General features: G+C 37.6%; 2 protein-coding genes across 4 annotated transcripts; both read left to right on the top strand.

Moving 5' to 3' along the window:
- The first annotated feature begins 77 nt into the window (after window positions 1-77).
- Window positions 78-7,997, top strand: rer1 (retention in endoplasmic reticulum sorting receptor 1). Of its 3 annotated transcripts, XM_044210524.1 has the most exons (8): window positions 78-234; window positions 2,322-2,403; window positions 3,349-3,453; window positions 3,940-4,036; window positions 4,327-4,405; window positions 5,342-5,477; window positions 5,939-5,993; window positions 7,484-7,997. In XM_044210524.1, exons 2-8 carry the CDS (start codon window positions 2,323-2,325, stop codon window positions 7,492-7,494), a joined length of 564 nt encoding a protein of 187 aa, XP_044066459.1. In that variant the 5' UTR covers window positions 78-234; window position 2,322; the 3' UTR covers window positions 7,495-7,997. The 3 variants fall into 3 exon arrangements, with proteins under 3 accessions (XP_044066459.1, XP_044066457.1, XP_044066458.1); XM_044210522.1 differs by having other exon boundaries at window positions 5,939-7,997; XM_044210523.1 differs by lacking the exon at window positions 78-234 and adding an exon at window positions 388-441 and having other exon boundaries at window positions 5,939-7,997.
- Window positions 7,998-8,660: 663 nt separating this feature from the next.
- LOC122882772 (taste receptor type 1 member 1-like) lies at window positions 8,661-13,775 on the top strand. The gene is made up of 6 exons (XM_044210514.1): window positions 8,661-8,842; window positions 9,161-9,458; window positions 9,599-10,324; window positions 11,032-11,238; window positions 11,614-11,734; window positions 12,145-13,775. The coding sequence occupies exons 1-6, from the start codon at window positions 8,661-8,663 to the stop codon at window positions 13,071-13,073; spliced, it is 2,463 nt and encodes an 820-aa protein (XP_044066449.1). The 3' UTR covers window positions 13,074-13,775.
- The last annotated feature ends 270 nt before the right edge of the window (window positions 13,776-14,045 follow it).

The raw sequence follows: 14,045 nt of genomic DNA, 5'->3' as shown, positions 1-14,045 counted from the left end.
ATGTTATTTATTTATATTATTCGAGCAGGGAAATGTACGCGCTTTTGTTCGTCCATAGCCCACTGGCTGTCTTCAATCTTTATCAAGACTCAGTAGTATTCGGGGCTCTACTATTCTGTCTGCCGTATGTTCGAAACCTCGCGGAAGTACTGACGTGTTCACACCAGTTTGCACGAGAAGTGGCTAGTTTAGCTAGCTAGGTAGAGCCGGGTAGTGACACAGCGGCCGTATCAGGTAAGAAATGACTGTCATTGATTATTTTCACCGCAATTGTAAACACAAACAAGAGACGCAGTTAGGTATTGAAACTAAGAAACACAGTTCAAAATGAATGTATCACTAGGTGAGTACGGGTGTGGTTACTAGAGAATAGATTGATTTTTAAATGGACTAGCTGGCTAGCTGTGGAGCCGTTGGCAACGTAGGACCGTATCTCCGGAAGTGAGTTGTCAAATTATGAAGTTCCTTGCTGGTATTTGTAGTTCAACGTTTTCCTGATAAACATTAATTGTAATGGAAAGAAAGTCATTCATGAACTACATTTTCTGTTGCCAGGATTTAACGTGCACTACCTTAGAGTTCTGGGAAATGTAGTTACTTAAACTAATTTAAGGGCCGATAGAGGTTAACTGAAGCTTTTCTAAAACTACATAACCCATACAAGCGGTAATTTGGGCCAAAGGGCAATGTACATTTAGATGGCTACTTAACTAACGCTAGCTACTTCTGGGGCTAATTTGTAAGCTAACGTGGGTAACTTTAAAATAATATCACTAACGAAACGTTAGTAAGTTATTGCATTACCTGTTTCGATCATAGCCATGTTAGGGTTTTCCCAGAGATCCCGCTTTGATACATATGACTTATTAGCTGCTTTCGTGTCTGCCTAAGCCTGTTAGCTAACGTTAGTTATGCAGCTAACGTTAGCCACAACCACCACCAGTTCTACACGGTCTTGCCTTATTTAGCTAACGTTACATGTCAAAATGAATCGTTAAAATGCCATGTAGTCGCTACGGCAACACAGTGCAAGTTGGTAATCAAATATCTGAAACATGACCCCAAACTACTATGTTTAAGGTGGTCAACCGGCTAACGTTGACGTTATCTAGAAAATTCATGAGCCACTCATTACGAACTCAATGGATCTCTTAAGAGTCATAAGTAAAAGTAGCCAAGATATGTCGCCATTAGTTTTAAATTCCAAAAATCCTTACTCCCCCCCCCCATGTCCGTAATCTAGCCTAACGTTACATGGACATCATTCTGATCTCCCCGTGCACTGGTCATGTGTACCTGTCAGACAGCTGCTCATCTGGAATCACTTCATCACAGCTGAAAGAGTACATAACACAGAGACTGCCACCATTCTCCTCTTTACAGCTCCGTACGGCTGGTTCTTTATAAAGCTGACCACAAATTTCAGTCGGTGCGTTCCCTTTCTAACTAGTCTTACGGGATGGGTTACTTGTCAGTACCTTCAGTTAAAAGCAGACAGAGTTTATTTAGAATTGAGCACACACCTACTGAGCATACAGACCAAAATATCCATATCCTCTTATACTATTTCATCTTTTCTTGGGACCACTTTCAGCTCACCAGATGCTTATTATTAGCACTAGATCTGTAATACCAACTCATGTTGTTAATGGTATTAATGACCTGTAACTGCCATAATCCCATCCGTATTTACAGGGACCCTTAGGACTATCTCTTGAAAAGGCCTGCCATGAGGGTGGATTATTTTAGCACCTCATACCATAAAGTATATTTTTGAAGAATATCCAAAATATACAATTTTCATTCTAATAATGTTATTAGATTTTTATTTATTCATAGTTCTCATTGTTGGAGCACAGCATCACAATTCTAGATGAAGCCAGAAATTAGACATTTAGAGATCTAGTGTACACATTTCCATTTTAGGGGAGTCTTGTTTAAGTTGTATCCCAAACACGGGGAAATTAGGTAGGCTACTTATAAAGACCAGCATTTCTTGCATACCACTACTAAAAAGTCAAACATTACTAAAAAAAAGGAAAAGTCAGTAAACAACAAATGAACTTAACGTTGACATGTGCGTTGTGTGCTCACAATAACTATGTAGGCTGGAAATAGTTTCTGTCTTACAAACTTGATTGAAATTCCAGCCAAAATACCCAAGAATGGGAGATGCTAGACTTGTGCATTCTAGATAATGGTACTGCCCACTGCAGCTTCTAAAGTCTCTTTCATTCAGACTAGCCAAGTAGCCTATATTCATGCACCACTAATCAAAATGTCTTTCTTTTATTTTTCTTTTTTTTTATCTTCACTGGCAGAATGTCAGAAGGGGACAGTGTTGGGGAGTCAATCCATGGGAAACCATCTGTAGTCGGTGCCTTTTTCACACGGGTTGGACAGGTAACGTGTCTATCACTCAGATCACACATAGCATTTAAGTAATTAGGGATTAAATTATTTGATACTGTGTTTGATACTGTAAACATTAAGCAACCAGTCTAATTACCTTGTTAACACAAGTTTAAATATTCAGATTTGCTGCTAAAATAGTATAATAGAAATGTATCAGTTAAACGGGTGGTGATTAAAGTCACTTCTATGGAATGAATTAGTTATGCCAGTTGCATTTTATTTTTAGAAATGCTTCTGTACTGGAATGTTACAGGACTAGTGCTGCTGTACCTGTTATCACAGCGCCCATCTTCAAATGTCCTAAAAAATTGTGCACTCACAAACATAGGCTTACACCATAGTGGAAGTTATTTACAACACACAGGTGATGATTTCCAGTAATTTTAGTGAAATCAAAGAAACAGATGAATTGCAGTGGTATTTCTAGGTTTAATATGTCCTTTGCAGCCATTGCAAATAAGCACCACATTGTTTCTGTGTAGTACTTTTCCTGCTTTCAGTTTCCTATTTTCAATCACATATTCTTCTTTCCTTTGTAGTTAAAATAATCACTCAGTAATAATATTCCTCAAGCTTTGTACTCCGCAGTGGTATCAGTGCTAAAAAAGTGCATCCTGACTGTAAGAGGGAAGGTGGCTGTTGATTTGTCCAGTCGTATTGGTTAGTTAGATAGAGAAAGACATGGGTTCAAGGATTAGGACATACTTATATTAAAATATATTCCTTTACAGTAAGTAGAAATTAGGGCAATGATAGCCATGGGATGCTCAATTAATGTCCAATTTCACTGTATCTCCACAAAGTGAAAGTGACAGTGTTTTTCAGTGGCTCTGCAGTGTTTTATCAAAGATTGTGTCTTACTTGTTCATAGGTGATATTCTCTACCTCTAGTGGCTACAGTTTTTTTTTCCTTTTGTGTGTTTTTTGTAACAGATCTATCAGTCATGGCTGGACAAGTCAACGCCATTCTATGCAGTGCGATGGGCAACTACTCTACTACTTACTGCTGTCTACATGATCAGAGTGTACATACTACAGGTAAGTGTTTATTTCAGTTTTTTCCAATTTACTATATTGTCGTTTTCTCAAGGAAGTCAGAAAATGTAAGCCAGAAGAGTTGTAAATAGTTATAATAAAAGCAAAACTGTTACAAAATGATTAACCTGCAATGTCCAATTTTTTTAGACTGTCAGAGTGAGAGGTGTTCATTCAACTGTACTAATTATTTACTAGTAGTATTGCATTGTATTTAAGGCTCATTGTTTTGGTTTTTGCTGATTTTCAAGGTGAAATATTGGCTTAGGGGACCCTCCAAGAGGACAGTGACTGTACATCTTTTTTTTGTTGTGACTCACCTGTCTGATGTATGATATGTGTGTTTAAAATTTACTCGCCTGTTTCCATGAAAATGTTTTTGCTCATTTGTTTATGTAATTTTTACTAACAAAGGTGCACTTTTATGTTTACTGGCTGCCCAGAAAGCCGGTGTGTTAATGTGGTGATGTTCCTTATATTGCTTTTCAGGGTTGGTATATAGTAACATATGCTTTGGGAATCTACCATCTCAACCTGTTCATTGCTTTTCTATCGCCAAAAGTGGATCCTTCACTGCTTGACGAAGGCAAGTTGACTCAATTAAATCAGATCAATTTTTTGTAATGTGGTCATGTTGTGTACTTGGCAGTAGGGTACCTCTTGGGGTGTTACCTGCCTGTTCATTTAGGCTTTTGACTAGTCACAGTTATGTTCATTATTAATTCCGTCAAAGGTCAAAGTAAAATCAGATGAATCATACTTTTGATCGGATAGTGGTTTTGGCTTGGATATTGTTGGTTTTAATGGTGAGTCATGATTGAACATTCCCCCTTTTTATTAACTTTTACATCGCCCTATAACCTATCTCTCCTGCAGATGAGGGCCCATCCCTTCCTACCAAGCAGAACGAGGAGTTCCGCCCTTTCATCAGGAGGTTGCCTGAATTCAAATTCTGGTGAGTCCAGCTCATGGTCTGGGCACTTATTGCTTTCATCCACAGAGAGATATTCTTTCGAATTACGTGTGTGGCCAAAGTTTAAGTCATGTAGAGCTCATTTGCAAAAGGAAGTAGCATTTTAGTATATAAAAACTAAAGACATCGGATTGAATTAATCTGCGTGTATTTGCTTGTGATCCTCTGTGATCTCACATATTCTATACTTAATTCCTGTCATCCCTATAGCATTACCTTCTCCTAAAGAGATAAAAACTTTCCATTAGACTTTTTAAAGTATGGCATGACAAACTATCACTGTGACTGTTAAAGTCATTGAGCAGTTTTAGCCATTCTAAAAATGGTGTATCAACAAGTCTACCTGTTGTGTTAAACCTTGTCTGACTGTCATGTGTTGACGCATACTTTGTGTCCTCTTGTGTGCTAAAGCAGGACGAGATGAAAGTGGTTTTGCATCAGCCAACGTACAGTACAGTTGGCATTTGCCTGGTGTAAAGATAATCTTTGCTGCCCCTTTCCATGTGGTTTTGCACTGTCACACATTTCAGTTTTGTTTGTTTTTTTTAACTTGTTTATTTATCTGTTGTTTTAAGACTGAACTTAAGTCACATTAGAATACAGATATTGAGCTTAGCCAACAACATTTTTTCAGATTGGCGAGCGTTGTTAGTCAAATTTGTTTTCCACTCATGCTTTCTTGAATTTTCCAATACGGACTTATTTCATGTTGTGAACTCATAAATCCTTTCCTCAGATTACTCTCCCCACATTGATCCCAAAAAAAATGAAATATTCTTTAGTGTCTAGACATACAGTACGTGACATATTTAGTAAATGACTGTGGGTTAGAGTTGAGGATGTTGTAAATGTATGCTTCCTCTTGTCACAAATGTAGTTACACTGTTTTAATTGCGGTTATGTTACTTTTCTTGGCAGGCATTCGGCGACAAAAGGCATCGTCATCGCCATGATTTGCACATTTTTTGATGCCTTCAATGTGCCAGTGTTCTGGCCTATACTTGTAATGTACTTCATCATGCTCTTCTGCATCACCATGAAGAGGCAGATCAAGGTAAAAAGTATACATTGACTGACCTATACAGTACATGCACTGTGTACATTGACACTGTGGCTGTACTGGAGTCACAGTGTAATACAAACATTGCAGTTTATCCAAAAAGTATGACGAATGCAAAAAGTGAGAAGCAGATCTATTCATCATGCACATGACCTGTATGCAATGTCAGGAACACCAGACTATATACAAAAATTAAAGTAGAGATGACTCAACAAAGGTCATATGTTTTGATGGGCTATTTTATTCAACTGCATTATATTGTGCATGTGTTTCTATGCGTTTGTTTAATTTTGAATACCTTAATCCCTCAAGTGCTAAATCCTTCTGTTTTGTTTTTACCTGATAAAACAAGCAATCATTGTGCTACTGCATCACATGGGATAAGTTGGTAAAAATGTGTGAGCAAACCCTAGAAATACCTGTTGCTAATTCTCCTGTTTTTCTTCCTTCTCTAGCACATGGTCAAGTACAGATACCTACCCTTCACACATGGGAAGAGGACATACAAAGGCAAGGACGACACAGGGAAAACTTTTGCTAGTTAAAAACTCCCACTTACCCTTCCCCTCCTTCTCATTTGAAATGTATCGGTCACAGCTAGTGGGGAGTGACCAGGGTTAGAGAGTTATTTTCTTTTTTTGTAAGTGGGACAGTAACATCAAAACATAATATGAAAAATCTGAGTTTTGATCCGTGGTTACAGTGTTGGATGAGGATATGAGCAGCATGGATCAAATTAGTCTGGGAATATTGCCTTTGTCCATTATGGGTAGCATTCTTTCTTTTTCTTTTTCTTTTTTTTTTTTTTTTTGAGGACCACGATCCTCATTTTAGGATTGATCTGCATTTGTTTAGTAGTAGGTGAGACTCAGTGCTGCCTTTTGCCTTTTTAAGCCCATGGGGTAAGTATAAAGTCATCAAGAAGGAACCACACTGAAAAAACTTGCAGTGAAATTTGTGTTGTTGTTTTTTTTTTGTTTTTTTTTCTTCAATGATGACGATTTCAGTACATCTCCTGCACCCAAGTGAAATAAATCTGCCAACTTTTGATTAATATATTGGTACCTACTTATTTGTAACAAGTTATACACTGAAAGTTAGTAGTGTTAGTATCAAAATAACATGATTAGATGTGTAAGATGAAATGTGAAGGAAATGCAACAGTCTTCAAGTTGAATCATTTCATATTTTGTGATAAGTGTGCAGCTGCTCTGGCTTACAAATGTCTCAGTCATCTGTCCTCTGTACTAAATGCAGACACTGGCGAAATTAGTCACATTTCACTTGAATATGCATTTATGACAAAAAACACCTATCATAATTCATCTCTTGATTCAGCACAAATCATTTTCGATTTATGTTTATCTTGAATTGGCAACTGAATCTCTGTGTTACCCGATTCTCATTAGCATAGCCAGTGGAGCAAGCATCAATGTGGATGATTATCAGTGACTTCACTTGAATCTTCAGCCACCTACCACATCATTGAATGCATAATTCAAAGCGAGTGTCACTAACCCCAACCCATTTAGTCTCCTGTAGCCTGTAGTCTACCTTTGAATCAGTTCTTTCTACTTTTGCGTCTTTTGTAAAGTTTAACAGATGGGAAACTGTGTCGTTGACCACCCCTAAAAAACAATTTCTTCAATTATTTTAAGGGGCATTTAGCTTGCAATGGCAAGTCAATTAATTTGCTTTACCTCAGATTCTTAAATTATTATGTGGATAATTGTTCAAAATATACTGTCTTCGAAGTGCAGAACCAGTATTCAAGTCCAATTTGTAATAAAGTCTAATCTGAGATAATAGTCAAGCAATCACACGTTTACCCCGACGACCTTTTCTCTTTGAAACATTTACCCATCTGTGTTTCAAAGCACGGGGTCCATTCGATTTGTGTAGACTAGCTGTTGTAGTCCTTCATAATCTGTGTTTACTTTGAAAAAAGTTATGGTAACTATAGTCATTCCAAGCAAACTTTTGTTCTCTTTCTTTTGCAGAGGAAACATAAGAAAACAGAGATTGAGAGCTTTTATTATAACAAATGGATGAAGTGGGTGGCGATCACACTTTATTTTCTATAAAACTGTCAATTTGTTTCTCCATTTTTATCAGAATGCTGGGGATTATCTGTCATTACTAAACTTTAATCAGCACTGTAGTAAGGGATCAAAACATTTTCCTGTAAAAAGTTTGTGTTTCAAAGGGTTGTCTGGAGGATTTGTATATATATATATTTTAAAATATGACATTTTTTTGAGATTATTTTTATTTTTGTTTTTTCTTCCAACCACCATACTTTTTTCCAAGTGTTTAAGTCCATTTCAGTTGAAATTGATGAAAGCATAACTGGTTAATTGGGTTCTAGATTTGATGAATTAAATATGTTTCTCATGAATCGCATGTTATTGTTTTCTTGTGCTATAGTTATAAACAAAAACTTGATTTTAATAACTTAAGTGTAATTTTTTCACTCCAAATGCTATTAAAGAGGCTGTGTCCCTTCAAACAGTACATAGGTGTCTTGGCTTCATATTTTTGTAGGTGTTCATGGAAGAGAGTTAAAGGACAAACAACCAAAAAAAATTCATCTTGGCCCAAGGTGTCAATACACGTCTATTTCCTAAAGGCGACTCCCTTTTCAATACAGTTCATAATTCACTTAACATGTATAGCTTTCTCCTTAAATTCCTCTAGAACCACTCATGGGCACTATTAGCCTAGCCGTGTTTAAACTTGGGCTACTATGGAAGAAGGTAAACTAAAAAGCCCAACTGTTCTAACAGAGGTTAAGTGTCTCCCATGAATGTTAAACGCAAATATGTCTCATTTTCATGCTGGTCACATAAGTTTAAAACTTGAGTGCATTGGGTTACTTGGCCAAAAGCAGGAATGCATAATCTCCAGGATTGCCAGATTTATTAATAATAGGGCCATTAAACTTTCTTGCTCATGATGATTGTTGAAGCCTGTGTATAGGTCACAGGGGTTCTCTACAACAGCAGTTTCCATGATTTTTGCATACTGATTTGTGTATTGTCCTGCAACCATTTATGGGTATCAATTTTTGACAGCTCATACACTCCCAAATTCATGGAAATTACCCCTGAGGCTTAGCCATCACCAGCAGCAAATCCCATTAGAGTTCGCATTAGATGGTCAATGGTAACTACAACAATGAAACATTTCCTTGCTTCTCTGTGTCTCCTGGGATCTCTTCTACATGCGCTGACTCAATGCACTGTCCCAGCCTCACAGTTTCAGCTGGAAGGAGATTATTTGATAGGTGGACTTTTTGATATTCATCATGCCAATGGCTCTATTTATCATGACAGACCAGAAGCCATTGACTGTTCCAGGTGAGTTTTAAAATAAATTTCAGTGGCCTTTGGCCTTTTGACGATGAAACTAATGGATGCAAAGTGACAGATTACATTATTACACATTCAAGAGTTTTGCCTCAGACTTCAAGTCAATAGCTACAGCTAGTAGAACATTTCCCCCAAAACAAATTTAATTAATTGCTATATTATCAAATTTGTTGAAGGATATAAAATCCTTATTATTGACCTCAGTCCTGGTTCCATGAAATCTATGTCTGTACAGCATTCACAAACAGTAGTACTTGAACAATGAAACTAATTCTTACCCTCTCGCTATCCTTTCTCCATTCATAGTAAACCCTTAATTCTGTCAAGTTATCGGAGGTTTCAGTTGATGAGATTCACTGTAGAGGAAATCAATAACTCTACCAACCTACTGCCAAATGTATCTCTCGGCTATGAGATATTTGACCACTGCTCGGATACACAGAATTTTCCTGGTATTTTCAACCTCATCTCAGTCAACGGCTTGATCCAACCTTGGGGTGAACCACACAAGAATCTGTCCAAAGTGATAGCAGTGGTCGGCACCTATACAAGCACTGAGACACGGACTGTCGCCCCACTCTTCATGACGAATCTCATTCCTATGGTAAATTTACCAACTATTGTAATATATTTTTTACCATATAGATAAAGTGATATCAATTTGAAAAATTAAAATGGCTTTTCAATTTTGAGAATTTATTGTCACTGAAATTAATGGCAATTTATCTATTACTCTTGTGACAGGTCAGTTATGGAGCTGCTAGTTCTGTCTTTTCAAGAAAACAGATTTTTCCCTCTTTCCTACGAACAGTGCATCCAAATAAAGACGTCATAGAAGTGATTGTTAACATTGTGCAGCACTTCAGTTGGCGCTGGGTTGCTTTCCTTAACATTGATGATGATTATGGCAGTGATGGACTGGAATTGTTCATAAACAAGATTAAGGATACTGAGATCTGCCTGGCGTACACCAAAGGTCTCAATGTAAATACAAATTACTCCCAATTGTTCAAACAGATAGAAGCACAGAGGATACATATCATTATTGTTTTTGCTCCTGAATGGACTGCTGAAGATGTCATTGAGTCAGCAATACAACTGAATGTCACCAACAAGGTGTGGATAGCAGGGGATGCATGGTCCTTAAACAAGAGGCTCCCCAAAATGAAAGGAATCAAAAACATTGGAACTGTACTTGGGGTTTCTGAGCCAGGAGTGACAATACCTGGTTTCAGAGATTTTATCTATTCTTCCAAAAGTCAGCCTCATTGTCGAAATGCAGAACAGCAGGTGTCATGTAACCAGGTTTGCAACTGCGGAGGCCTGAATCCACAAGATGTCATTGCTGCAGACCCATCTTTCTCTTTTCCTGTATATTCTGCTGTATATGCCATCGCTCATGCCTTACACAATGCCCTGCAATGTGAAGCTGGCAGATGTAATGGAAATATTACAGTGTACCCACACATGGTAAGTATACAAATAATTTAAGAATTAATTAAATTTATTTGCACCATCTGATTCTTGGCCATTTATGTTTTTTGACAAGTTTATCTTACAGACAAGCCTATTTGATAGTGACCAATCACAGCACAAAATACTGTCTGTTTTGTTATTGTATATGAGAGATGTGAACAATGTCTTTAAATTCACAAAATACAATCAAAACTGAGTTTTACCTGTCAAACATTAGAAATCCAAAAATAAATTGGCACATTCTACTGATGGCATCAGTAGGATACTTTAAATAGAGCAACGTTTCATTCTCAAAGAGAGATCTTTGTCAGGCTTCGTCAAGCCTTGCAAATCTCATTAGATCTATGTGAGGTTGAAACATTGCTGTATCACATTCAATTTACTGGGAGCTACCAGCACAGTGTTCAAATGTTTTGTCTGATTTCTGCCTTCAGTATTGAGTTGGTTTGTCCCGCACCTGCATGTGCGTGCTCTCTACTCTTATTATATTGCCTTGTTATCGAAATCTCAGACAAGAAATATCAGCGATAGAAGAGTGTACAATCCAATAAACCACTTCTTAAAAGCTCCAAAGGGGGACATCACACTGCAGTTCCTCCCTCCACAGACATATTTTGAAAAACCTCTTTAATCAACACCTTCAGTGTCCATTGTGAACACATGCAAGTAATGGTCATCTGAACTTTGTGCACCCACATCAGGTTCTAGCAGAGCTGAAGAAGTCAAACTTTAAACTTTTAAACCAGAGCATTGAGTTTGATGAGAATGGTGACCCCAAGTACGGATCCTATGCTATAGTTTATTGGAACCACAGTGGGGATGCAGAGGAGGTCGGCTTTTATAATTTTCACTCGTCGTTCCATTTCTTCGTCAACAACAGCAAAATTCAGTGGTACACAAAGGGAGAAGTAAGTTGTTTTTTTCCTACTGAGAGTTTACACGGTGTATGTTAACTTAAAAATACTTTGTTTAAGGTTTCCCACATCTGCCGGGATGTGTGTTTATGGATGAGTGCACATGTGCACAAAGATATGTTTGTTTAGTAATAGCTGTGACGGGGGCAAAACACAATATCAGGAACATCTACCGATGGTGGTTGTTCATGGTGTAATTTGCAACGACATCTAGATATAATACTGAATGTTGATTACATTTTACAAAACATGTTTTGTAGCTCTTTAGGCCTAATTACTGCTACTTCTCTATCATTTGCCTCCACCCTTTACGATATTCTTTTTCCTGCACTTACATTTACTTTCCTGCTTAACAATGGTCTCGTACAGGTGCCTACTTCACTGTGTTCCCCAGGATGTCCTGTTGGATATGCAAAAAAGTATGATGGAATCCACAAATGCTGCTTTACTTGTGAAATCTGTCCAAATGGAACTCATGTCAACACCACAGGTAAATTATTATACATGAAAGGAAGAAAATGAGGCAGTGCTGTCATTCTTGCCTTGATGGGAGCTCATTTTAGACTCTTGTTAAGCTTTTTTATGGCTAAGAGGGTTTAATTTCATGTTGATTGGACACAGCTATATTAATCTCAGAACCCAATCCAGTGGCAACGTCCAATGTTTTGAGGGCTTCCTGTCTAGCCAGCGGATATCTGGATGACAATTCATCGTGTTAACAATTACCTCAGGGTAACTGTAAACTGTAAAGTTAGACATGAAGTAAAACCTCATCTTAGGAGAACAGTATCACAGAGTAAGTGTCTAACACTGCTTCCTAAACTGACCTCTCTTTACCCTGATTTTTCCAAGGTTAACCTTAACTTGATGATGAAATTGTCCATCTCTCATGTAAAACAGAGGATGCCTACAACTGCGTCAGCTGTAAGGAGACAGAATGGTCTGCAACCGGAAGTACATCATGCAATCTGCGGGTGGTGGAGTACATCCCATTCACAGACAGTGGGGCTATTCTGATCATGGTCGGGGCCGGGGCCTTGGTGGGTCTCACACTAGCCATGTCTGCTCTCTTTGCCATCAACTACAACACACCTGTTGTCAGATCTGCTGGAGGACCAATGTGCTTCCTAATTTTAGGCTGCCTCAGTCTGTGTAGCCTTAGTGTGTTCTTTCACTTTGATAAGCCAACAATTTCTTTTTGTATCTTAAGGATCTTGCCATTTCTTTTGTTCTACACTGTTTGTCTAGCATGTTTTGTTGTGCGATCTTTTCAAATAGTTTGCATTTTCAAAATAGCTGGAAAGTTCCCCAAGCTACACAGTTGGTGGATGAAATATCATGGACAATGGCTGGTCATCACTGTGGCATTTGTTACTCAGGCACTCTTACTTCTTATTGGCTACTCTTATACCCCCCCCAAGCCCTACAATGAAACATTTTGGTACCCAGACAAAATCATACTAAGCTGTGACAATAATTTTAAAGCATCCTCTGGTTCTGTGATTTTACTTGTATCTTTGTGCTCCCTTTGCTTTATTTTCTCCTACATGGGAAAAGATCTCCCAAAAAATTACAATGAGGCCAAAGCAATAACTTTCTGCCTGCTCCTGCTGATCCTCACCTGGATAATCTTTGCCACTGTACACATACTTTATCGTGGAAAGTACATTCAAACACTAAAAGCTCTGGCAGTACTCTCCAGTCTCTACTCCTTTCTGTTGTGGTATTTTCTCCCAAAATGTTACATCATCATTTTTCATTCATACAAAAATACACAGCAGTACTTCCAAGGTCTCATTCAGAATTACACCAAAACAATTAGCCAGTAGCTGCCTTCAGTAAATATGTGTCTCTACAGACAGATGTGCTCAATGCATTCAGTCATTTTGCCTTTTAGAGTACATAGTAAAAAAAAGAAACAGTACACAGTAGTATGAATCTTTGTCTCTTTTTGTCTTTTTCTTCCTAGAGTTGTAATGAATCTAATCTAATGCATGTTTTTTATTGTTGTTTCTTTGCTTTTATGAGGTATAAATCAATAAGCAATGAGTCTTGAAGAAATGAGATAAGATACAATAACAAACATTCCAACAAGAGGCAAGTTTTTCCTAAAAATTCTGAGTAGAAGCCTTTTTAGGACTTTGACCTTTGGTCAGCAATGGGGAATTTTTCCGTGCTCTGATTGCAATGTCACTTGTAGTAATATTGTTCACTTGTACAGGTCTCATTACAGAGGGGGTGTACACTTACTGTAATGTTTTCCATTCACATTGTTTAGCCAATTATTTTGCCAAATCAACAGGCAAATTACAGATAAAGTTACAATTGTATGTCTTTTCATGTGAAAACTTTCTGGCCTTGCTAGACTATTGAATCATCCACACTTTACACATAAAAATAAATCCTTTGTGAGGAAAATAAATCTCTGCCCTCACTTATTTCAAAATTAAAACTTCTACAAAATTCATACTCATCAGTTCTTGAATACTACCAGGTCAGAAATGTGCTTACACTGGAGAAAGAGCTGTTGATATAAATTGAATCTTTGCACTTGAATAACTAAATCCGAGTGAATATGTGCTTGTAATGTTGTTGGCATATGGATTAAAACTGTAAGATTCCATGTACACTATATTTTAAATAAGTGTATTTTTTTCTTTTCACCTGCTTTTTGAGATTGCTGTAACACTGATCTCACCACATGATGGCACCACTTTATTGTGACAGTTTCTACAGGTTAGACGAAAGGCACACCTGGTACCATATACTTGCATGGCTTAAGTTTCCTCAAATGTCAATAC

Source organism: Siniperca chuatsi, linkage group LG10 (genome assembly GCF_020085105.1).
Source record: "Siniperca chuatsi isolate FFG_IHB_CAS linkage group LG10, ASM2008510v1, whole genome shotgun sequence".
NCBI classification, from domain to species: Eukaryota; Metazoa; Chordata; class Actinopteri; order Centrarchiformes; family Sinipercidae; genus Siniperca; species Siniperca chuatsi.
The sequence above is the reverse complement of the archived record's forward strand: the minus strand, read 5'-3'. Positions and strand labels throughout refer to the sequence as shown.

Excerpts from the sequence above, each read along its gene's own strand:
- rer1 (XM_044210522.1), top strand. The coding sequence starts at position 2,323 with ATGTCAGAAGGGGACAGTGTTGGGGAGTCAATCCATGGGAAACCATCT. Across the intron at positions 2,404-3,348 it reads TTTTCACACGGGTTGGACAG|ATCTATCAGTCATGGCTGGA; the intron begins GTAACGTGTCTA and ends TTTTTGTAACAG. Across the intron at positions 3,454-3,939 it reads TCAGAGTGTACATACTACAG|GGTTGGTATATAGTAACATA; the intron begins GTAAGTGTTTAT and ends ATTGCTTTTCAG.
- LOC122882772 (XM_044210514.1), top strand. The coding sequence starts at position 8,661 with ATGAAACATTTCCTTGCTTCTCTGTGTCTCCTGGGATCTCTTCTACAT. Across the intron at positions 8,843-9,160 it reads GAAGCCATTGACTGTTCCAG|TAAACCCTTAATTCTGTCAA; the intron begins GTGAGTTTTAAA and ends CTCCATTCATAG. Across the intron at positions 11,735-12,144 it reads AACTCATGTCAACACCACAG|AGGATGCCTACAACTGCGTC; the intron begins GTAAATTATTAT and ends CATGTAAAACAG.